The 25116-nt window shown below is 34.1% G+C and overlaps 1 protein-coding gene across 1 annotated transcript in view; it reads right to left on the bottom strand.

Moving 5' to 3' along the window:
• Positions 1-25116, bottom strand: part of LOC145286247 (uncharacterized) — a 153227-nt gene that overhangs the window by 127918 nt on the left and 193 nt on the right. Inside the window, exon 1 of the mRNA XM_080135067.1 lies at positions 23854-25116. This exon is cut by the window's right edge and continues 193 nt beyond it. Coding sequence (XP_079991193.1) covers positions 23854-24715 — 862 coding nt within the window. The 5' untranslated portion in view covers positions 24716-25116. The remainder of the gene's footprint in view (positions 1-23853) is intronic.

Below are 25116 nucleotides of genomic sequence, written 5' to 3'. Positions count from 1 at the left end.
TTATACGTTATTTGGTTCAACCTGTAAACATAACAGTGAGAAATGCTTCAAAAATCTAAGCAATATCAAAAACGTATCCAGCGACTTAATCGCCACCAGAATGCAAGATTTTTATGTTACTTGTTTTGCATTGGTAAAAGTATGTTGATTCTGATGATGCGTTTTTCGATCAATAAGTGTTTGTTTGAGCTGAAATATGTTCATTTGAATTTAAAAGTTACAAACCGTAAGAACTTTCTTGTCAACCTGATATAATTATCTGTATTCCATTTAACTCTGGTGTATTTTATCATTAATGAATAATACAACACTAAAGGGTTAAACTAAAACTTTGATTTAATGGACTAAGCACTGATACATTTAAAGTATACTTGTACTTTAATAAACTAAATATGAAACTCTTTAAGATATGGGTGGGGAGGGGGCGGATCAGCGTTATATCTATTAATATTTTTTAAGAAAGCTTGTGTTTTGCAATTCAAAATCTACTTAGTGAGCATATCATAATAATGATATTATTATAAATATTAGCAATATTATTATTAGCAATATTATTATTATTATTCACATTTTGTGTCTGACTGTTTTATATTACCGATTTTATACTGATAGGCGGATCATAAAAAATGAACAAAGGCTATCAACGTCTTATTTTTTCAGTCTTCCAGCACTTTCCGCAAGATTCTGGCGATTCCCAACAAGGCAGTTTTTTGAAGTTCTCCAACATTGCAATGGGTTCCATTTTTCTCAATCCACTTGTCAAATCCTTTTGTTACACTCATCAGAGCTCCCATCATAATAGGCACAACTTCTATATTCTTCAACTTCCGCAATCTTTTTATCTCCCTTTTCAAATCTTGTATTTTTCGACTTTCTCCTTTTTTCTTTCCTCCACATTCTCATCAGCTGGCACTGCGATATCAATAATTATTGCCGTGTGTTCCTTTCTTTCCAACAAAACTAATCTGGTATCCTTGCTTCAATCACATTATCCCATTGGATATTCATATCCCACAATAATTTCACATTATAATACTCCACCAACCCTTTTTAGAACATGCTTGTACCATGTTTCACTGCATTCCAATCCTCTTTTCTTGCATATATTCTAATGGACCTTTCTCGCAATATTATCATGCCGTCTCTTGTATTCATTTTGAGCTAACTTTTCACAACTACTGACGGAGTATTGTACATTCTCACCTTTCTGTTCGGAAAGTCGACAAAGGGGGCTTTCAGCCGTTTTATCAATGTGATGCTTCACATAACTTGTCTTGAGCGCCCGCTCTTGCGCAGCACATCAGAGCTCCTGTCCTAAACCTTCATGTTGCATTTTGACAACTATCGCCAGGTTTTTATTTGTCTACTGCTTCTGGTATATCTTTACTGAACTGGCCATGCATTTTTTCTCAATCCATTTGTCTTTTAGTTTTTGTTCAATTGTTGCCTTAAATTCCTTGCTTCTTACTAATTCATTCTCTTGTAATTTTTTAAAATTTGCCACGCTCTTTATAAGCTTTTCCTTACAGTTGGAGACGTAAACTTTCAGACTATTTCCTTCTTCTTTTACACATTGTTCTACATCTATTAGTCCTTGTCCTCCTTTTCTTTTTACATATAACCTATCGACACAACTCTTTGGGTGAAGAGTTCTATTCATTGTCTTCCTGTCCATATCTTTTAGCTCATTTTCTTTTCATTGAATAATACCCGATCTATATCGAAAGATAGCTACTGCCCATGTGTTTACTGCGAATATTTTATTTCTACCATTCAATCCTTACCTAAGAACCAACTAGTTTTCTCTTGTATTATTTCCCTATTATTTCCTTAATTTCAGCTTCTTTTATTTTATCTAATTTCACAATTCCTAAGTATCTTTCTCCAACCTTTTATCATTTCCCCATTTAAAAGCTTTATTACTCTATTTTCCATAATTTTTCCGCTTTTCAATTTAAAAACATCACATTTCTTCATGCCAAATTCGATACATATGTTATTACTGAACATTTAAACAGTTCTTAAAAGCATATTTAGTTGGTATTTGTTCTTTGCATGCAATTTAAAGTCATCCATAAATAATAAATGGTTTAGTCGGTACTCCTTTCCCCACGCATAATACACACATACCTTTTGTAATATGAACGACAAGGTTAACATACTCAAAACAAACAACAATTGTGACAAGCTGTCCCCCTGAAAAATCCCTCTATTCACATGAACTTCCCTAAGATCTTCTCCGTTTGATGTTAATGACACTTTCCATTGTTTCATGCTTCTTTCCAAGAAATCTCGCACGTTCGTCGCTATTCTAAATATTTCTATATATTCCTTAGTCCAGCTATGTGGAACCAGATCATATGCTTTGCGGTAATCTGTGCATGCCATGCATAGATTTGTGGATCCCAAAGTATTGCCCTATCTATAAGCAATTGATCCGTGGTACAACTACTACGTCGTCTACATCCCTTTTCCTCTTCCGGTAAGATATCTTGCTGTTCCAGATATTTGCAAATCTCATCTGCCAAAATGCCTGTCAGCAGTTTCTACATAAGTTAAAGGCAGGTGATGGGTCGATAATTATCAACCGTAGTGCCCTTTGAAATACTCTTCTGGCAGAGCACTGTTTTTCCACGTATGCTCCATTCAGGAATTACATCTGTCCACATTCCATCAATTTGAGATGCAGTCTTTCCATACAAGTGGTAAAGTTTTTTTAACCAATACCCCTGTACACCGTCTGGTTCGGGAGTTTTCCAATTTGAAATTTTTCACATTGTTTACTCACTGACCCCTTGCTCACTTTTACTCCATCTTGAGGTTGCTTTAACTTACTATGTATTTTATTCCACACATCTTTCAGCCACAAAGCATTCTATTATGTTTCTTTTTTACACTCCAAAACTTTGTGCACTCTTCTGACTTTGGAACTTCATTACGTAATTTGATCATCTATTAAGTCCTCCATAGAACTTCTTCTGGTGCAAACTAAATAACATATTCTTTTTGAACTGTTGAGTTCTCTCTTCATATCTCTTCACTTTCGACCTTTTTACTAGCATTTTTTGTTTGATCTCCTCTAGTACAATTTAATTCCCCTTTCTTTTCACTCTGTACTTTTCATCCAGCTCTTTGGATTTCTCTATCTTCCTCGCACCCAACTGTCCTTTCACATCTCTTTCAAACAAGCTCACACCCTTTCTTGATTTTTATTGCATCTTTTATTCTTCTTTTCTATCAAGGTTCATTTATATTCTGGCGTTCACCTTTTTCAATCCGAATTTTTCCGCAACCCAAACACTTCCTGCTATAATCGAATTATTTGTTTCTGTGATGGTCTTGCATTTCATTGCTTTATTTACTTTTCTTTTCAAATTTTAAAAAAGTAAAATAAAAGGTACAACATTCTCCTTCCACAAACAGTAAAAATAATTCACGTGCACTATTTCGAACATTGTTGCAACGAATGAACGCAACCCAAAATGCATACAACTTTCGAGTTTTTTTTTTTTTTTTTCAAAGGCTTTCATTTTTATTTCACTACTTTTTGTGATCAAGAGCGGAGGACCGCTTGAAATATAAAAAAAATAAAATATTAAATATAAAAAAACAACATTGTTGTTATGCTTCATAAAACCCTCATAACCTTGAAATTAATATATATATATATATATATATATATATATATATATACTCCCTCAGGCATTTGTCTATAAAAACGGTCCTGTGGTGATGGAAGTCATTTTTGGGTTCATGAACTTTAAGTGCCTGAGAAAGTTGCACTCGTCTGACAAGACGTTGCAATAATCATATATATATATATATATATATATATATATATATATATATATATATATACGTTATATTAGCGAAAGGGAAGAAGAGAAATAGAGAAAATATATACGTATGTATATACTTATGCACTGTGTGTTCGTGTGTGTATGTATGTGTTTGTAAATACTGACATAAAGTTTGAGTACTTGTGTAGAATTTGAACCAGGCGTAACTAACGAACCGCTACACTTTACTTGGGACATGACGTCACACGCTGTGTTTGACTGTAATCTGACGTAAGACACTGACCAATGCGCAGCAAAAGCGCAGACGATCCTTAGAAAATATTGGATGAAAAAAAAAAATCATTAAATTAAGTAAACAACACACCTTTAAACAGCCGTTTCCTAACAACTTTATACAAGATGAATATCTCCACTTTGGATCAACAGTTAATTGCAAACGCCAGGAGTTTCTCAACAGTTATCCTTTTGAGTTTATGTGGAGACAGAAATTTTGTAATCATCCTTTTGTTTCTATCTTAAACAATATATCGGAAAGCTACCCGTTGGCAAACTTTCTTCAACATCCGCTCTCTCTTCTCGCGCCACTTTAACATCTGATTCGACCGTAGAAAAGTCTACCTAATCCTAAAGGAATATCCCGACTGTCTTAATTTAATTTTAAAAAAATCGGTTGCCCAGCGCCACAGGAAAAAAGTCTTCATGAAAAGAAAAACAAAGAAAAAGTTTACTTTACATTAGTCACAAATTTACAGAAAAAAAAATACATGGAAAACATACGATTTTTTTTTTTAACCTTTGTTAAAAAAAAATATGAAAAACAAAAAAAAATGTTATCTTATTAATTTTGTTCAATTTTCGTTGACAAAAAAAAAGCTTGAAAAAGAAATACAACTTACTTGTTTATTTTTTCACTTAAAAAAACTCGTTACAAAAATAAAACAGAAATTGTTACGGTAGGTTGTTGTTTCTTTTTTATTTTCGTTATAATTTATTTATTTTTATTTATTTATTTATTTCTGGTGATTTCATTATACTAAAATGTTTTCTTCAGTATTTTCCTTGAGTAGCGTTGTTAAGCTTTGATAATCGGCGACTCTCGGCAAAAGCCGGCCGTCGACGTCATATTACGATCAAAGCCGACTGGCCAGTTAGTTACGTCTGGTTAAAATTCTGCACAAATACTAAAGTTTATAGAGCTTGGTATGTACTGTAATTATGAAATAAACATTCAGGTGTGAAATTCAATATATAAAACTAGGCGTAGCTCATTCGAAATATGTAAAAAGTTAGAGTTGTTTATTTTCGCTTGGACAGCAAATTTTAATGAGTATGGTATAAACACGTTATTGTTTAAAACCAAATTCCTTTTATTGTGATAAAAAAATGCTGAACTTTAGACGCTTGATTGATTTGTTCGATGAAACAACAGAACATTCCACTCCGCTATTTTAACATCATATTTGAATTATTAGTTAAATGTTAATTAGTTAGATGTTAATTAGTTAAATGTTTATTAGCTAAATGTTAATTAGTTAAATGTTTATTAGCTAAATGTTAATTAGCTAAATGTTAATTAGCTAAATGTTAATTAGTTAAATGTTAATTAGTTAAATGTTAATTAGTTAAATATTAATTAGTTAAATGTTTATTAGCTAAATGTTTATTAGTTACATGTTAATTAGTTAAACGTTTATTAGCTAAATGTTTATTAGCTAAATGTTAATTAGCTAAATGTTAATTTAGTTAAATGTTTATTAGCTAAATGTTAATTATTTAAATGTTTATTAGCTAAATGTTAATTAGCTAAATGTTAATTAGTTAAATATTAATTAGTTAGGAGAATGCTTAATGCGAGCGTTAATTAAGAGTTCCCTGGTTTCATTTTTATTTGAATTCCATGCATGCTCTGTGACTTTTAAAACGTGACCAAGACGAGAACCTTGAAAATTTCAAGTAATTATTTTTTATAATTACAAACAAATGAAGGAATGAAGGTGATTTGTCGTGTGAAGATTCTCAAGTGCATTATCAACCCACGCAATCGCAATTATACTGTGAAAGGATAACTAGAAGTGCACTGTATTGTTTTGGAATAGTACAGAGACCAGAAGCATCAAAGTGCTCCTTGCACACAACTCGACATGCTAATTGGTCACGTACCTCGGGTGAAGATGTTTTCTTCATTATTTTTTTTTAAACATTTGTTTTTACTTAACTACATATATCTACGATTCCTTAACTTAGATTTGTTGCATAGAGAGAAGATGGTGGGTATTAGCATCCCTACGTATCGGAACCCGAACATAACGTGTAGTTTATTTAAAAACGAATTAAAATTGTTGTATTTTCTCTACGTCATGATTTCTTTTCATGTGTCTATAAAAGATTTAGATTTTTCCTTTATTCGTATTTTTATGTCTTTAACGACTACGTATCTGAATTTCCTTCCAAAACACGACATTTTATGTATTGTGCTTTATTAAGTACACACGAGTCGGAATAAACAAAAGAAAAAGGGCAATAATTAAGAAACAGTTAAACGTACAAAGAGTTCTATTGTCACGTATACAGTTTGTCGAAGCCAAGAAGCCAACATGATAAATACATTGTTTAAAACAACGTACGTAATTAACACCCGTAAAGCTACTTAAATCCCCACAAATCGAAATATATGTATTACCAGGGTAAACAAAATGAAGATGTGGAAAATGTAAACGTAAGTAAACATCACTTACTTTGCTGATGATGTTGTGGGGACGTATAGAGCTGATACCATGTAAAAGGGCTTTGTGAACGACTAGAACTGTAAAAGATGCCTGACAGAACTGACGTCAGTGTTGTTTAGTCCATGTAAAAATGGCAAACTACCATATCGCATTGGATACCTTGCGTGTTCTTTTCATGCGTCTATATCCAGTTCTATATTTCTAAATAGGATGGAATTATAGTTTTTAATTTCCGGAAAGAGAAGAGTGCTTTCGAATCTTGGCAAGTAATGTTTCAGCCGAAATCACCTGGATACGGTTCAAGGGAGATCACTCTAAAATATTGTTATTATGTAAGGTGCTTGTGAAAATGATAAAAGTCAAGTTGGCTCTAACAGGTTAACGTGAAAGTAAAAACATGATGGACAGTGCGGATGAGAATCGTATCAACTGATTTTACAAGTATGCACATGTAACTCTTTTTACTGGCTAAACAACAATGCATACTACAAAAAGATTGAAAACCTCCACATATCACCCACTCAAAACGACAGCCAACCCGGAAATTTAACAAATTATCACATTGCATGGCCGATGTTTCTAACAAAAAAAGGGAAAATTGCTGTTTTTAATAGTCAATCTATCAATATCATTTACTCTTATCTTCGAGCGATTTTTCGACTGTAGGTGTTGATTCATTAGCAAAAAAAAAAAAAAAAAAAAAAAAAAACGAGTTACTTGTGAATACGTGTGAAATTATTTGATCCGGTTGCCAGACGAATTGAGAAGCTGCTAGCGAATGCTGGCAGCCATATTGAATTCTAAATAAAACCCTCATGCTATACACACTTTCATATCATATTCATTTCTTGTAGAAATCATATTAAAGAAATGAATCACGAGAATTTAATTATAGGTTGTTACTTTCCAATCACCCTGTATATACATTTCTGCTTTTTCATGTTTGCTATTATTAAGAGCTTATGTGCTTGAAAATTACCATATATTTCGGCGTATAAGACGAGGTACAAAATTAGAGCAAATTTTCGTAAATTTCTTATATATTGGTTGTATAAAACGACTGCTAAATCACGAAATCATTGTTTAGCCTAGACTAGAGATTGCAACACCCGGTATCTTATGAAATATTGGTTTTTAAAGATGATTTTTTTTAAATTTTAAGGGTCGTCTTATACGCCCAAATATACGGTATTTTCTCCAAAGAGACTATTGCAAATGTACTAAAGAGTACACATCAAATTATTGAGCCGGAATGAGAAAAGGTGAAGCCTCACTTCTATTTCCGGAGTGACATAAGTGAAGCGTTCTAATAAAAAGAGGTAAATTATAACTGACTATTCCTATTAAAGAAAACACTGAAATGATACGCCTTTCTCGATAAAATAAATTAATGCAGTTCGCATGTGGCTTGAGAAGTTAGTGGAAGATGCTGGCGTCCATATTGAAGTCCTAATAAAAAACTTATGCTATACACTTTTTTTATTATATTCATTTCTTATAAGAATATTATGGCAGTAATAAATTATATTTCAGTAATAAATCACGTGCGCTTTATAATATGAACTTACTTTCTACACAACATATACGTATTAACAAAATATACGCCTACCAAAAAAATAAGTAAATAAATAAATAAACAAAGCATGGATACAATTTCGACATGAAAGGATCAAACGACGGTTGATATGCCGTAAAACCCAACAACCAACGGAATCTAATATATAATCAATTTTATTGCGAAGTATCTTTTGACTCATCAATTAAAGATAAACTTTTTAAAGAATCCGTTTTTTTATATTAAATCAAGAACTTTTCATCTAGAACACATAACCGCGAGACTGTTAACCTGTGGACCACGACATGGTCACCTTTAAATCTAGGTACTTCTCAGAAACCGTCTCGTAAAGTAATCAAACTTAGTTTAATCTATTAATCATTTTCAACCCTCTCGTGATGTTATTCATTTCACAGCTGACTTTCATCTCGTCTCATTAACCTTTATTCTCGAGTACCTTTTTGGCCTTAATAATTTTTGACAATACACTACGGCCAAAGGATAATGCTGACTGACTATGTGAAAAGGAAAGACAAAGGAAGAGGACTGATTAGTATAGAAGATTGTGTGAATGACACAAAAATGAATTAGAAAAATACAGAAGACAGAGATAATCGCTGCAGCAAGAAATATCGTAAAAATGAACAAGACAGAGAATAGAAAGGCAAGGGATAAGACGAGAAAAAAATGGTAAACGGAATAGCTATGCAGACGTTTCATAAGAATGACAAAATACGAGACTCACGAAAACACCTGGGCATGACTACGAAAATGATATCTAAGAAGAGAAACTGGATCCTTACTAATAGCCACACAAGATAACGCGATTAGAATCAACTATATTAAAGCCATGATCGAAAAGACACAAGAAAACAGCAAATTAAGACTCTGTAGGCAAAGAGACGAAACGATAAACCACATAAATGAATGTAGCAAACTAACCTTAAAAGAATAAAATACCAGGTTCGGAAGGCTGTACATTGGGAACTATACAAACAGCTATATTTTGAACACTCAGACAAATGGTACTAATACAAACCGGTAACAGTACATGAAAGAGGAAATCATAAAATCCTATGGGGCATGGAGGTACAAACAGATAAACTTACCCAAACAACGACCAGATGTCATAATAGTTAACAAGAAGGAAATACTGTCATATCATAGATTTCGCCGTTCCAGCAGACAACAGGGTGAATATGAAAGAGACAAAGAAGTTAAGCGAATCTAGAACTAATCAGATACTAGAAAGGGATAACGAACATGAAGAAAGTTAAGATAATGCAAATAATCGTAGGAGCACTAGGAACAATCCCGAAAACTTCGAAAAAGAATGGGAGAAATTGGAATCATGAGGAAGGCTGAAAAGATACAACGGATAGTAATAATAAAAAAAAGTTGAAATCTCAAAGGAAAACCTTGAATTCGAAAACTAATCCACATGAGCTACAAACGCTAACTGGTCATATAGAAACTGCAACAGAACTAAAATAAAAAGATAAAGGAACATCACATGAAACCAAGAAAACTGAAACTGCAAAATTGTAAGTTAACTACCCTTCCCACTCACCTCAAAATCGTAGTGTGGACATCGATTGGCTCCACACTAAATAGTCGAGAATAGTCAAGGAGGATGGAAAAAACAAGAAGAAAAGTGGAGGAATGCAAAGACCAATGATCGTTGCCAGCGAGAAGTCAATGGTAAGCGGCTGTTGCGATAACGCAAATTCATTTGCAAAGGTTATTAAAAGAGGTGAAGTGTAATAGAAATTGGGAAGACTTGTTATCATCCAGACTCCAGGAAACACCACCGGTTGTTGTCAATAAGTAATCACTGATGATGAACTGTTAGCATCATCATATTATATGAATCCAAAGATTCTATTGTCGGCATTGGTTTCCCCGATAATTTTCTAGTCAGATTTCTCTCTAGAAAGACATCAAGGATTATGCGAGGGCACCACGTGAAGTTTGCCAACATCCTAAGTGAAAGTGATTTTTGTGGAATGAATTAGACTCGAACTTGGAACACTCAGGTCGTCAGCTCGTATCGTTAACCACCAAACCACCGTCACTTCCCATAGTGAACTGTGTGACAACGCCTAGTGAGTACAAAAATAAAAAAAAATTAAAAAAATAAATAAATAAATAAAATAATAATAAAGTTCGTAATGCGTAATGCATATGGCGTAAAACAAACAAATCGAAGTAAATCGGCTGTTAATCCTAAAAGTTGGAACCGAACGGATCGAATTACGGGACACAAAGAAGAGATTATCCGCGGGGTTTCAACTATAAATTCCAATGTTTACTCTATTTCCCGATGGAACTTTTATTGTTGTGACGATCAGAGATGTTGGCTTCCGGCCATTAACCGATCCACAGGATTTGCACAGGCTATCAGTGAAAGTCATTTTCTTTTCATTCCGGTATGACTCATATTTCACATTATTTTTTTTTTTTACTCCTCCATTCCCAATACCCCCCTCTTTCTCTCCTCTTCCTCTCACACCTTCTCTGCCCCCTTCTCTCTCTCTATATATATATGTGTGTATGTGTGTGATTATCTAAGCATTGTAAGTGGTGTACGTGGATTGATCAACGCTTCGGCATTTCCATGCCGTCATCAGGACTCTCAAATTAATCTCGCACTGCAATGTTTATGTAATCTTATTTATAAAAGCTCTACACATGCATTGAACACTTCTGAAAAAATATTCGAGTTTAGTTCATTTTATCAACATACTTGAACTCAATCAAATATAATATGTATCTTCAGAAACACACTATAGCGCGTTGATCTATCTGAGTATATATATATATATATATATATATATATATATATATATATATAATGAAATAGAGATTTTTCTCAATCTATCCGCCCGTCTATCAATCAAAAAAAATGTATTAGACGTACTCGTAATAATACATTGCAGATTTTTTTCTCATTTCGAGATATCAAAGATCTAACCAATTCGAGAAATGGAGAAATATTATATTAATAGTAAATAAGAAACTCCCAACAAATAACGTGGATGTCGTGACCAGAAACCGAAGCTTTGAGATCTTCAGACATGGGTTCTAATAACTAAATTATTTAACATTCCTTATAAATAGAGCTTAAAAAATTTATCTTAACAAAATAGAGCTTAAAAATTTATCTTAACAAAATAATTATAACTTTGGCGTAACGTTATAGATTTAAGATTTGCGTCATATTTCAAAACGTATTCAAACATAAGCGATAAAAATAAATAGGTCAACATTATGGAAGGCGTTAAAAATTATGCTAATAGTTCAGAACAATTTACTACGTATGTTTGTTAATCTAAATCTACTATATAATCTAATATATAAAAGGCTATATGTCTGTCTGTCTGTCTCCATATTTCTAAACTCTATCTCTTCCTACACTAAAAGTCGCAGAGCGGCGCTAGGAGCTTCAAATGATTGGATTTTTTATGGACCTTTCTTTTATGGATCTTTAGCCAATTAAAATATTTTTAAAGGGTTTAAAATGGGGTAAAATTGAAAAAAAAATCGTTATATATTTTGTACATTTAAGTTCATTTTTAATTTTTAATCAGTTCATATGCCTGTCAAAAACAAAATTACAAACAAAAAATATTTATCAGCGATTTCCTTCTCCACCGAGCCTTCGTGTGTGTGTGTGTGTGTGTGTGTGTGTGTGTGTGTGTGTGTGTGTGTGTGTGTGTGTGTGTGTGTGTGTGCGTGTGTGTGTGGCGGGGACAGAAGAGATTGAGAAAGAGTGAAAGATAAGTGCCTTCGTCGCATAGCAGAAGTGACATTTTCTTTCTACGTAACACGCATATGAACCGATTAAAAATCAAAAATTAAAAATAAGCTAAGATAAATGTACAAAATATATAACGAATTTTCAATTTTAACCCATTTTGTATCCCTTAAAAACTGGCCAAAGACTCATAAAAAAATCCAACCATTGAAGACCCCTAGCGCCGCTCTGCGACTTTTAGTTTCGGAGGAGATAGAGTTTGAAAATATAAAGACATACCGACAGACAGACAGACAGACATATAGCCGTTTATATATTAGATATACTGTTGAAAATGTCACATATAATGTGATATGCTATGACGTTATATATAACGTAATTAAAAAAAAAACGCCCCCAAGATCTACCGAAAGAGAGGGAGGATGATGGATCCAAAAGAAACGAACGGAATATGACTCAGACATACCAACAGATTATGATTAAAGAACATATGGGATTTCCATGCGTCTGTGGACGAAAATTCAACTCACAAAAACGAAATGAAGATTCACCGTAGCAAAAAGGGATGTGCCAGTCTTCCAATGACTTATATGCAGCTCTGATACCTTAGATAAGACGCCGAGACACAAAGGCCAGGATGCAAACCACAATTCCGAGGATATGCAAGCAACTGGGCCAGTGGGCGAGTTGAAACTCCCCAGAATCAAATTTCCACCGGCGGACAATTTGGAAGAATGGTGTATGCTTGATCATACAATAAGCAATGCATTACATAAAGAACTGGATAGAAAGAAGTATGGTCAACGGTTAGAAGAGTGCGGTAATGTTATATACCGTATTTGCATTGCATTGTGTGATGAGAAAATGAAATCAACTAAACCACCCGTCAAGAAAAACAGACAACAGCGGGAGATGGCAGATCTTAGGAATAAGAAAAGACGTCTGAAACGACAACTCCGCGTTTCAAATCCTTTTGAAAAGGTGGGTTTATTACACATCTGGTAAGACTTTAAAGATAGACACAGCGCTCTTAGCAAGGCGAAACGCGTCAGGAAAAAACGACTGAAGCGGAGAAAAGAGCGCGATCGTTTCATTCAAGGACCATATAAATATGCCCGAAATCTATTTGAACAACCAAAATCAGGAGTACTAAAAACGGAATAACATGTCTTGGAAACCCATCTAAGACACATATACTCAGACCACAACCGGCACATCCCACTGGAACAAAATAGCAAATTGATATGGCCAGAAATCCTTCAAAAAAGTTCAATATGAAAATAATGACGTATGAAGAGGTAAAACACGTTGTCTTCAAAGCTAGAAATAAATCTTCACCAGGCCCGAATGGAATCCCCTTTTTACTTTACAAAAGATGCCCAAAAGTACTTAAATGGCTATATATTAACTTGAGGTTGGCATGTAAAAACCGTCATGTCAGTAACCAGTGGATGAAAGCAAACGGTGTGTACATACCTAAGGAGCAAAACGCAGAAGCTATAAATCAATTTCGGCCAATCTCACTTCTTAACGTAGAAGGAAAAATATTTTTCGCAGTAATGCCATCAAGAATAACACAATACCTACTATCAAACAAATGTATCGATATTTCCGTGCTAAATAGTGGTATCCCTGGAATAGCAGGTTGTCTGGAACATGGGAGTATGATATGGGAGGCTATCCAAAGAGTGAAAATAAAAAAGACTGACTTGGACGTCATTTGGCTCGATTTGGCTAATGCATATGGATCAGTGCCTCATCAAATAATTCAACTATCCCTTCAAATGCACCACATCCCAGAGGGAATACGCAAGATGATTGCTACGCATTTCGATGGGTTTCATATGCGATTTACCACAAATGACTACCCGACAAATTGGATGACACTCGAATTGCAATGGGATGCACAGTATGGCCTATACTTTTTGTTTTAGCGATGCAAATAATTCTCAAAGCTGCAGGAAACAATGTAAGCCCTACTAACTTAGGTGAAGAATGCGAAATGTCGCCATTAAAGGGTTACATGGACGATACCACGATGCTCACATCAAAAGAAGCTGACACCCGCAAGTAACTCAGCATCATGGATGAAATGATTGTTTGGTCCAGAATGACATTCAAGCCTAAGAAGTCCAGAAGCCTCTCTCTCAGAAAAGGAAAAGAAGATATCTGTTTAGCAGTGGGTGGTCAGAAAATCCCCACTGTCTCAGAAGAACCGATAGAAAGCCTGGAGAGATACACATTGGAAGACTCCAAACAGATTAAAGTGACAATAAAAACCGTCGATGATGGTCTAAACACGATCGGGCGCTGTCCACTTCAAGGTAAATACAAGGTGTGGTGCCGTCAACACATGCTCATCCCAATTCTTTTATGGCCTCTTCTCGTATGTAAAGTAACTATGAGCACGGTTGAGGCAATCGAAGCAAAAATCAACAGATATACGAGAAAATGGCTGGGTTTGCCTCCAGGATTATCAAACGTAGCTCTATATAGCAAACAATCTAAACTAAAATTACCGCTCAAGTCTATTGTAGAGGAGTTCAAAGCAGATAATATTAGACAATTTCAACGACACCGTTGTAAAGACAGTACAACCCTCCCTTAAAACAGGAAGGAAATGGAAAATCCGTGATGCTAAAAATGAGGCGAAAGAAAACCTAGCTTTCAAAGAAGTCATTGGGCTCACTCAGACAGGGAAATCTGGACTGGGAATGACCAGCATTCAAAGATGGTCTACAGCCACAACCAAAGAGTGCCGAGAGCTAGTCATTCAGGAAATAAGGAGCAAGGAGGAAAGCAAAAGGCTCGTAAAATACATTCAACAGTCATAGCAAGGACAATGGACAAACTGGGAAGAAGCTATGCAAAGCTCCATTACGTGGAATGACATTTGGCAAATGTCGCCGCTAAGGTTGAGTTTCATAATACGCTCAACTTACGACATGATTCCATCAATGACTAACCTTGCCAAATGGAAGACGAGGGATGATTTAACCTGTCCTTTATGCAAAGAAAAACCTCAGACTATGGAACATGTTCTTAGTTCCTGCACAATACCTCCTGCTAATGACCAATATACGTGGCAGCACAACAGGGTACTGGAAGAACTGACCACAACAATAAGTAATCACATGAAGCCCGAAGCAGCTAACATAAGCCACAAGTTTTTTGCTGAGGGAGGAAAAATGTGGATCGGATCAAAACGTATAACTAGCCCATTGCTAGTACAGAGCCAAAATATTCTTGGAATCAATGATGACTGGATAGTCGCCGCAGATCTCTCTGGCTGGTAAAGTAATTATCCAAAAGTTATAAAAGGAAAGGGTCAGCGGCCAGACATTGTTTTCTCGTCAAGAACAAGGAAAAAACTCGTCTAGATTGAATTGACAGTACCTTATGAGAGCCGGGAAGAGAAGCAACATCAATACAAGATGGAGAAATATGAAGACCTAAAAAGTGAGCTGACCCATGAAGGTTACGTTACAATCCTATGGAGCTGTTGAGATTGGAGCAAGAGGTTTCATTTCAGGCTCTTTATATCAACTTTTAGGACGGAATTAAAGGCCGAAAAAGAAGCGCAGCTTGTAAACATCTAACAGAGATAATTGAACAATATGCCGTCTGGCTCTGGGTTAAAAGGAATACCGCATGAGTGGTAATATGTGTCCACAGTGCAGATTTATTTATTCATTTATTTAATGATTTTCATTTTATTTGTTTTAGTTTAATTATTTATACTAGTTTTGTTTATTTTTTTTGTTTCTTTTCTCCTTTTTTATTTTCTTTCTTTCCTTCCTTTTTTTCTGTTTTTCTATTCTTTTCGATATGAGCGCGTCTTAACAGATTTGATAGACGCAGCCTTTAAATTTCAACGTCTCGTGCACAAAGCCGTTGCTCGTTACATAAAACGCAAAATCATTAAACATTTTTATTGCATTGACCAGTTCATTCAAATGCGATTCAGATATCTAAGCCTCGCATCAATGAATGTGGCCGATGCGTAAAAGTCGTAACAAGGAAAATACTCACTTTGATTGAATTTACAATACCTTATAACAGCTGGGTAGAAAACAACATTAATACGAGAAACATGAAATCAAAAAAGAAAGAGCTGACCCGTGAAAGTTATGTTACAATCTAGGCGAAAAGGACTACAGTATATGTTCGCAAGGGTCTACAGTTATTACTGTGAGGAGATTTATCTTTTTTTTAATGTGTTTCTGTATACATATATTTTTTGATTGATGTTTATATATATAGTACTTTTATAATTGTTGTGGTTATTATTATTAGTAGTATTATTATTATTACTATTATTATTATTATTATTATTATTATTATTATTATTTTCTTCGATATGTGCGCGTCCTTACAAATATGTTCAACGTAGCCTTTGAACATTGAACGACATGCGCAAGGCCGTTGCTCGTAACAAGAGCCGTTTGATTATCAAACGTCTTTTGTTTTCAGTGTATTGAGCAGATAAGTAGGCCTCACATCAGTGAGGGGGGGGCGATACACGAACAAGCCGTAGAGAGGAAGGCTCCGAAACGGTGCGTATTCTCTCCTGATGACCCGATATTATCTGCAAGAAGAAATACCCCCAAACAGGACTATATAAAATTTACAAAAAGAAAAAAAAGATATGCTATGAAATACCCCCCTAACCAAAAAAGCACCATCCTATAAAAAAAAGCCATAGAAAGGCGCTTTATCTCTCCCTTGACATTAACTTTACCGAAAAGAAAACAGCTAATAAACATCAGTATATACAAGCCTATAAGGTAAGCTGTTTCTTTAAAATACAACATCTTCTGTTGTTCGCTTGCTTCAAGGCGAGTTTCTGCTACTGTTCCGGTAGTAATTTTTATCCTCGTAATCTGCTGTGACGTAATATATGACGTAATCTAAAACTAAATCTAAATCTAAAACTAGCAGGCCGCTTGACGTTGCCCGGTCGTAAAAAAAGGCTTAAATATGATATCTTAATCTATTATCATTATTATTATTTAATCATTATAGACCAATTCTTTATTGATTATTATGTTGTACCCAATATATTGTAGTGGCACTCCTTGCGTGTTTCGGTCATAGAATACGCTTAAATATGACATTTTAATTTATGCAGATTTCGTATTTCATATTATACAAAACTATATTGATTATTATATTGTACCCAATATATTGTAGTGATTTCATTTTTTTTTAAACCAATGTGACTTGGGTGCCATTAGCTAGAATCGAAACCAAAACATATAGCTATAAATACATACACATACAAAAATACTAAAATTACCGTTGTTAAAGATGCAAATGTATAGTTTCACATGAATAGAAATAACACGTTTAGTCGACGTACACTGTCCATGTTCCATTTATTTTTCAATTTTTATCCCAAATCAGCTATTTTAAACGGCTAAAAATCAATTCGACTTTGCTCCACAAATCCAAATCCTCTATACATAATATTTAGTTTCAAGTCTTTAAACAAAAAATAACAGAGGAATTTCGTGGAGGCTGTTCCTCAAACAGACAGACAAGGTTACTTTATATATATATATATATATATATATATATATATATATATATATATATAATTCAATGTTTGCGTGTATGCGTGTGTTTGTGTGTTTCACATAGAGAAAAAGCTCGACAATCTAATTAAAATTTGAAAGTGTACTTTTAAGTAAAATTAACCGGAGAAGATAATGGGTGTATTCCTGAATATCTAAGTGAATCTGAGTGTAGTGGGAGAGACTCTGGGGCGGTTTCGTTCAGGCGGGTCGATGTTTTTTGCCATAATTCGGAAAGAAAACACTGTAAATTCAATATATTCATTTCGTTATTTTACGTAACGCTGCTTAAGTTTTTCTTTGAACAAGGAAATAGGTGAAAAGAAACTCAAAAAGAGTGGATTTAGTATTGCTCTGGAAGCATCCTTAATTTTGTTTGGATCATTTCAGTAGCACCCTAAACGCGAGAAATAAGCTATAATATAATAACAGTATTACATTTTGGTAAGTCATATATAGTAATCGAACAGTGCTCAACGTTTTATATAGAGTAAATTTGTTTGAATGTAGCAGCGTTGCACAGGAGAAAGAAATACCTTTTATTAACTCTGTGTGTCCGAAAGCGATAATAGTGATAATATAGTATTGTATTTGGTAAGTAGTACAAGTTAGTTCAACGTGCTTAATATCCTATATAGAACAAGTGTGTTTACTCGATGCTGTCCGGTAGCAGGTGTTTATAAACGTCACGTTGCCCGGGAGAAAGATTTTCACTGTATTTTTCTATAATATTTGCTCAGTTTTAGTCAGGAGTCAGTGTTCAGTATCCTTGATAGAACACATGTGTGCAATAATACAGTAGTACATTTCAATGCTGCATATGTTTGATAGAAAAAGGGACGACAAGAAACTCAGTGTTACTCGGGAATACATAAATATCTGTTTCATTATATTATTAAGGATGAGGGGCGAGGTAAAAAATTCGGCGTTATTCTGGAATTAAAATTTTAAAAGTTAAAGCTCGAGTGATTTTCAAAAGATTAAAATAAGAAAGAAGAATATGTTGGGCAGATGTGAAAGTGGGATATGGGAGAGAAATGTGAGAAAAGGGGGAAGGGAAAAAGAGAAAGAGTGACGATTTAAAGATGTAAAAAGATAGAGGTGGAGAGTCATGCAGTGAGATGCTTGTCCACATTACATTTAAATTTTTGCATGTCGGCATAGTCAGAGAAATAAGGAACACGAAACGAATTTCAAAGGCAAGTTGTTTAAACAAAGAAAGCTTTCCAACATCTGAGGACTTCTACGGTGAAGGGGTGCCATTTTGCTGCTTCTCTGGTTGGTAGAGGGTATTTACAGGTGGCCAGTGAGATAACATCGCGATAATTAGTAATGATGAAGATTTGGTAGAATTTGATTATTTAAAAAAAACGACTCAGCAACAACTTGTTTACAATGGATTTAAAAACGATGTTATAGTCATCTAGGAAGCAGTTTCGTGGTATTGTGTTTCAAAGACGAATAGTTCTAGAAGAGAAAGTTTGCTCATTGAATTTTTACGGGCGGCGATAGATTGAAGCTCAGTCAAGCATCTGCCATAAAATAATGATAGAGCAGATATAGACTCACAACACATCTTCACTGAGAAAGAGGTGGTAAGGAGAGCAGGACGTTACTCACTAGATTTCGAAGCTGGCTTTTACCCTGTAAAGTCAGGAAGAGTGTTCTGAACAACTCCTCAGTAGTACTCACTGGTAGGCCGTATTTCAGTCTTATGCAAATTGGGGATTACACCAGAAATGAAGCAGTAGAATGACCCAACTATTTTCCCAGCAAGATTGGCCAAAAAATAATGTAAATCATCTATTTTAGAGTAAGATGAAGATTAGTCCCTAAATCTTGTAAAACATGAGGTTTCCTCAATACGGGAGTCGATCGGGGTTAAGTGGGGATCAGAGCGTTGGTACTGAAAAGATAGCAGCTTAGTTTTGTGTATATATAATAAGAGAAAATTTCGGAATTAAAGAAAAGGTTAATAAAAACTTTTAAAATTCAAATCACCTTAACAGAAAATTTTAACATAATAAATTCTAAAATGAATTAATTTCAAGCTGCAAACATAGAAAAATATAAATATAGCCAATTTGAAATTACATAAATTACCCTCCATCTACCTCACCATTTAGTCATTGGCTGATAAACTTTATATTTTCTCACCCGCCGATAATCCCATTTCTCTTATTAATCATTCTTTACATATTATGATACCCTTTTGCTTACTGGTCCCAAATTTACGTTTTTTTTTTATTGTTTGAATTTTGTACCTTTAAAGTGGACATTTAATGTTTACCTCAAATCTCCTTTATACACCTCTAAAATATTCACCCAAAGTTTTATCAACCTTATTTATATTTATTTTTTATTTACTATAAATATCTTCCATATCATAACTCTATCTACCTATTATACAGTACATAATTATCACCTACGTCTCCACTCTAGTCCGCTCTATCCTCCACCACTCTACTCAATATTAACTCTATCCCCCTAATCATTTTGCCCCCTTCATCCTTCCCGATCCTTTTTTATTTTTTAATTTTCCGATGATTTTCCACGTTACTTTATTATCATCCATCCATCCCTCTATATCCTCACCTAATTTTATTTCTAATTTAACCTTCACTTAACTTCATTTACGATATACTTTTCTTTAAAACCAACCAGGAAATAACATTTTCATTCAACACCATTTTTCTCTAACTAGTGTTAATGCCATACATTTTTCAAGCTTTACTTTATCAATATTCTTTTATTGATTTCAACTACTCTTTCATACATACAGTATCCCTAAATATCACCTGTACTATTCTCCTCTCCTCATCCCTTCATTCTCACCCATCTTCCCCATCCGAATTTTTCGTTGCCTCACTTATCTCCTTTACAGATCTGAACTTACTAGCCTGATGTTAAAACCCCCCTCTTCCTAACCTCAACCTTATTTATCGTCTTACTTTCTGCCTTTATTTTCCTACCGTTCACCACTTTATGATTTGACCTGGCCATGGAAGCACCGTTTTGCCAATGTTACAAAATTCTATATCAGGTTATTTTTTTATTTCTTCTCCATTTGAAGCCTATATCCTCAACTAAGTCCTCTACGCTTTAACATCTATCTTTTTTACCCCCACTCTTTGACACGCGACTCATCTACAAGATTATGTCATTTTTCCTCATCCCCGGATATTTTTAAAGAACACCTTTTTGAATCTCTTATGGGATCTACTCAATACGAACCTCATACTCTCACTGAATTTCTGCAGCACTAATTATTGGACATTGCTGAGTATTTTTTACCCGTTGCGTGATGGTTTCCTTACGTAACAAATTAAGTGCTAAGTTAACCAGTTCTAAATGAGAACCATGTGAAGGTTGAAAGTTCAATTCTTAGTTCAGGCGATACTAAAATACAATTATGAATTACTTCTATCTGGTTATAGCTGATGGAACGAGAACGTAGATTAAATAAAGTGTTACGTTCAACATATCATAAAGATTCCAAAGTTTAACATAATGATTTCAAAGTTCAACAAGATACACTTAGAAAAGATCGGAGATTACATCGGCTGAATCGTTGTTAAAATAACATGCGAGATGAGTAGAGCAATTCGAGTAATCAAAATATTACAAGCAACATAGGATAACTGACAGTCTCACGGCGTGTATTGGTTGAAGAATCTCGATTTTATCGAAAATATTCTATAGAATATTACCAGGTCGCACAATTTCCTCCGTGAACCGCATTAGATTAACAACCCTTTAATGTACCGAACACGCATCTATATGATAAGCTAAATTGAACAATGTTCCAGTCACGAATCTTGCCATCTTTTGCTCCACATAATCCAGTCTCTATTTAGGATTTCCACTTGGCAAACACACCAGCCACACGAGAAGATGCCAACACGAGACCTAGTGAGTTATTTCTCGTTTTCTTTTGGCACGAAGCTTCATATACACGCCAAGGAATCAAAGTGAAAGTTTATCAGATTCAATACCCAACCGTAGATCGATAATCTATAGACTTAATTGAGCATTAAATGATTGCCTTTTCTAAGAATAATAGCGATTCATTTTAAGAATAAGAGTTTCGGTAATCGATTTCCAAGTACTCTTAAGTTTTACTGGTAACACCTTTCTAAATTGCTGCCCCCTACTATATATATATATATATATATATATATATATATATATATATATATATAGCAATCCACATACAGTACTGTTTCGCTGTTTCACAGCTCATCAGTGCGGCTAGACAAGCAACTACCTTAAGCCAGGATCGAACCCCGATCGCCCAAACGACAGTCGGAGCTTCTAACCGTTGCGCTATACGGCTGCTGCTAGGCGGGCAATGAATTAACAATGTTTTAACATTGTCCAAATGCCTAAGCTCAATTTGTTTACACAAAGAGCATATATATATATATATATATATATATATATATATATATATATATATATATATAATATATATATAAATATATTATAGTAAAGTTGTATTCCTGTCTGTTTGTTTGTTCATACTTTGATTAATATGTACAAACTGTAGAGTGTTTCACAAATTAATTTTCGTACTGAAAACAGACGTTTACACACATTCGTTCAGCATTATTTCTATGCATACTATCTATTCGTAGGAAATCTGCATTAAAGAAAATCATTTTACATTAAAAAAATCTATTTTAATAATTAGCCTCATCTTTTAGTTGTTTTTTGTACGTATTTACTATGCCTCCCCACGGGACAGAGTTAGACACCAGGGTCGTTTTTTAACGTGGAGAAAAGGTACAAAAATAAAAAAAAATTGTCTCAGTCGTGAAGGACTGATCCTCCACCGAAAGAGAACAAGAAATGGAAGTGCAGCATCTGAAGAACAGATACTACACTTTGGTCTTGTTTATATATTTTATTGCTTTTAAAATTTTGAAAAATACAATTAAGTAAAAAACAAAAGATTTTTAAACAACAAAATTAGGCACAAGGCCCTACAAGAAATTGGGGAGGGTAAGGGTTCAGGGTCTTTGTTACTAAAGTGATTAAAAGTAATAAATGTCGACTTTGGAGTCTTACTCTTGACTGGCAACATTTACCAAAATACCTCATTCACTCTATGGATCTTAATCTAACTAATAAATCCCGAGCGTTTAAGAATCAAACACATATTTACAATTTATAAACATTGTCTGTGTGTTTGTGTATGCATTTTTTTTCTTTTTAATTTTGTGTGTGTGTGTGTGCATTTTTTTTATGTGTGTGTGTGTGCATGTGTGAAAAAATAAAATAAAATTTCATTAGAAAATAAAAAGTTTTTGAATTAAGAGAAAGATTGTTCGTGGAGTGGGGAAAACTAATCAAAAGTGTTCATATCAAAAACAAAAAAGTAAATCCTACTGGGTTGTTAGTGAGGCCCCCCTGTACTAATTTAGGTGACTAGACCCCCCCACACACACACTTTGATCTTGACCAAAAGGCCAAGCCACTTAAATTTAGTTGTTTGTTGTAATAGATGTTTTTAATTGTTCTATTTAGGAATAGTAATTAAAGTTGATTTATTTAATTTACTTTTAACTTAAGATATATTTAATTTAATTTACTTTATTATTATCAGATACCAGTTGCCTTAAAAACAGAAGTGATTTAATTTATTTAAGCGATGAGAGTTATTTCCTCTTTAATTTTCATATGCGAAAATGGATGCTTCATGTTTTTGATAAATTCAACATAAGGTCCACTTTCATGAAAATCGTAACAAGTTTAGATATTCGCTGTATCGTAAATAATGTGTGTCTAAAACATATTGAATGTGCAGAAATTTTCTCAAACGTAAAAATACACCTGTTGGGATGATTTATAGATTTTAGCTTTACTGGTAATTCAAAATGAATAAATATTTATTATTTTATTATTATTATCAGCAGTGGAAGATTTTATTTTAAACAAAATAAAAACAAAACAAAAAACTAATGAAACGAATCGTTTTTGACATCGGAAAATATGCACATATTTTTCCAATTTCTATAACCCACAAAGTTCCGATTTTTTCGATTCCTGATTTCGATTAATTGTCCCCACACTAATAGATATATTGTTCCATGTATCCATATAAAATTTTATAAAAATGTATATTTTATGTATCGATTTTCAGTATTTATTTTCACAGTGCTCAATACGTTAGTAAAGCTAGGTAGTAAGTTATAAAAATACTTATAGCAATTAAACTACACGAAAATTTCCGCGTTTATGCATTCATAGTATTTAAATAGATAAACTTACTAATAGAATTAATTAGTAAATGGATTTTATGATTTTTTTAAATCATATGCTTTTGTTAATATTTCAAATGAACCACTCTTGATCTAATTTTTAGAGGTACTTGATTTATAGCTACGATCATGGGTTTTCGAAGAGTGAAAGTTGTTAGAAAAAAAAAATTACTTACCCATTACATTCTTCGGGTAGGCAGGTATTCTTCGTGTGTGTTTCGTTGTTTTCGTCGTCATTTTCGTGAACCAATTGTCTTTTTTTATGTCTTTTTCTGTCTTTCTTTGCCACCATTTTGTCACGTGATTGTCTCTGCTCCAGTAAGACGGAAACAACTTGGTTTTTAGTTTCAGCTGTTCCTTCGTGCTAAACGGCGTTCCACGAGTGTTCCGTGGTGACGACCTCGCTGTTTCTCGAGTAGAAACCGTTTTAGTGGTCACTTTCGCTATCGTAGTGGTATTGGCCGGCGATTTTGTCTCCGTTTCTCTGCTCACTGTGGTCAAAGAATTTGTTTTACGTTTTGTTCCGGAAGAGGTCAATTCTGTTTTAGTTACACTTACTGACTTGTGTGTCGTTATCGCTGTCGTCGTCGTCGTCATTAACGTTGATACAATTCTTTTCGGCTTCGTTTTCTTCAAATTATTCCCCGAGACGTATGTTGAAAACATTGGTGGATACGTTGAAGAAAGTATCGTTTTCTCCTTGACAGTATCACAATCGTCTTTTCTCGACTGCTTCCAGACGCACACTTTGTGTTCTGACGAAAAAACGGTGTCACCGGGACAAGAAAGCCTCCAGAATCTCCATCCGAAGCAAATAAAAAAATGCTTGCAATTTAACGGATCCCGGACGTACTTCTGTGAAAATGTAAAAGTGGGGCATGGTGCAATTGACTGTGTTGTGGCCGATACAGCTCCCCGGGCTTCACACGAACCAATAAATAACAGAAGGGATAATGGTAATAACAATAATAACGTATTTAATAAATAACATGGGATGCTCAACCTGACTTTACACAGCTTCGTTGGACTGGAACGCATATTTGTTTAATTCAAATAAATATATGATTTAAAAAGCAGTAAGAAAACAAAACATTTAAAATTAAAATAAGTTAATTAATTTTCACAGCAGAATAAAGTTAAGCATTTTGATAAGTTCATGGCAGTTCAGTTATTGTTAGCATTTAAGAATTAACGATTTGATAATCATAAAGCACTAACCTAACATTTTAACCTGTATCTTAAGAGTTATAAGACATAGACAGAGAGCTCTAGTCGTAATGCGTGACGTGTATACTCATATAATAAATATCTGGCAATAACTCCTCCTGCTTTCATGCTGTATCGTTGGTACTCACCGCGATTTTTGTTTATTGGACTTGCCCTTTTAATAGGCAGTGTATCCCCAGACAAAAACATGACAATTTTGGGCTCTCGATAGA

Source organism: Euprymna scolopes, chromosome 10 (assembly GCF_053919585.1).
Source record: "Euprymna scolopes isolate OS-2025 chromosome 10, ASM5391958v1, whole genome shotgun sequence".
NCBI classification, from domain to species: domain Eukaryota; kingdom Metazoa; phylum Mollusca; class Cephalopoda; order Sepiida; family Sepiolidae; genus Euprymna; species Euprymna scolopes.
This window is presented reverse-complemented; position numbering and strand designations above follow the sequence as displayed.